Below are 1,265 nucleotides of genomic sequence, written 5' to 3'. Positions count from 1 at the left end.
AAGCTTTAGGAATAACCACCTTCAACCAGAAAACACTATCTTCCTGAGATTCGGAAATAAACTTCTCTAACCTCAAGACTCCACTGTTCCTCCAAGCTTCAGAAAACACCGTCTATTAGCCGAAAGCCCAGATTCCATCGTTGGAGTTGAGTGAGAATCATGAATTTTCTGGGTTTAAGTCTGTCAATGTGGTTGAGAATTCTGGAGGCTGTGTTTTGTTGTTTGGCGTTGCTAATCCCCATGTTCCGGGGCTCCATGAGTAACCCCTTCGGCGTTTGGTGTGAATTTGTGTGGACATTTGGTCTGATCGTGGCTCTGGTCATCTTTCTGCTGGAGAAGTTCCTGATTGATATCCTAGTGGCGGCAATCGTATTGAAGGACTCCTGGGCCGATTTAGCTTGTGGACTTTCCCTCCAAGCTTCTGCCATGCTGCTGTCAGCCTCCATCATCTACTGCGCTGTTTTCGTTTGTGGACACTTCGCCTGCATCGCTGACATTTTCTGTGCCATTTTCTCCATAATAGCCTTCATCATCTACACGGTGGAAGCCGTCATGGCCAAGCTCCAGTGTCCAAGTGGCTATTTGTCAAACTGGAAAGGACACTTGCGTTTTGCTCAAGCTTTTGTTGCCTGCATCCTTCTGGCCGCAGTATCTGACTACTTCATGGGTGTGGAGAGCCACTACAGACCGCCAGCCATGGTGTGGTGCACTGTGGTCTATGTAGTCTGCTTCCCAGTGTCTGTGCTGATCATCCTGATCCACATCATCAAACTGCTGTGGGGATTGCTCTGCTTTGCGCTGGACAAACTGGAGGTCATCTTCAACATCATTGCAGTGGCGCTCTACGTGTCTGCTGCTATTCTCTGGCCAATCTATGCATGCAGAAATTACTATCATGACCAAGCACATGAGAACTGGACATATGACCGGCGCTATCATGACCAGAACGCAGTTACAGTCCTGACATATGTGAATTTGGGCTTATATGTGGCAGACCTGGTCTGGTCACTGCTTTCTCTTTATAAGCGAATCTAAAGCTGAAGACCGCTACGTCATCCTGGATATTTAAGAAGAAATGCATTAGTGATCCTGTGGATGGGAAAGATGCTACACTGCCCATCGACAGGTTGGGGATACTGAGCTTTTAGAGTGTTTAATACCAGTTATCATGTTTTCTTTTACTGAATGTTACTCTTCACATGCTCAAACAAATTCTGTGTTAATAAAGTACCAGTTTGGGTCATTTCGATAACATAGTCACTATG

General features: G+C 46.1%; 1 protein-coding gene across 1 annotated transcript; it reads left to right on the top strand.

Annotated features, from left to right (window-relative positions):
• The first annotated feature begins 240 nt into the window (after positions 1 to 240).
• Positions 241 to 1,035, top strand: LOC119263068 (myeloid-associated differentiation marker-like protein 2). Its single transcript, XM_037536896.1, has one exon. It carries the CDS (start codon positions 241 to 243, stop codon positions 1,033 to 1,035), a length of 795 nt encoding a protein of 264 aa, XP_037392793.1.
• The last annotated feature ends 230 nt before the right edge of the window (positions 1,036 to 1,265 follow it).

The sequence above is a fragment of the Pygocentrus nattereri genome, chromosome 3, assembly GCF_015220715.1.
Source record: "Pygocentrus nattereri isolate fPygNat1 chromosome 3, fPygNat1.pri, whole genome shotgun sequence".
Taxonomy (NCBI): domain Eukaryota; kingdom Metazoa; phylum Chordata; class Actinopteri; order Characiformes; family Serrasalmidae; genus Pygocentrus; species Pygocentrus nattereri.
This window is presented reverse-complemented; position numbering and strand designations above follow the sequence as displayed.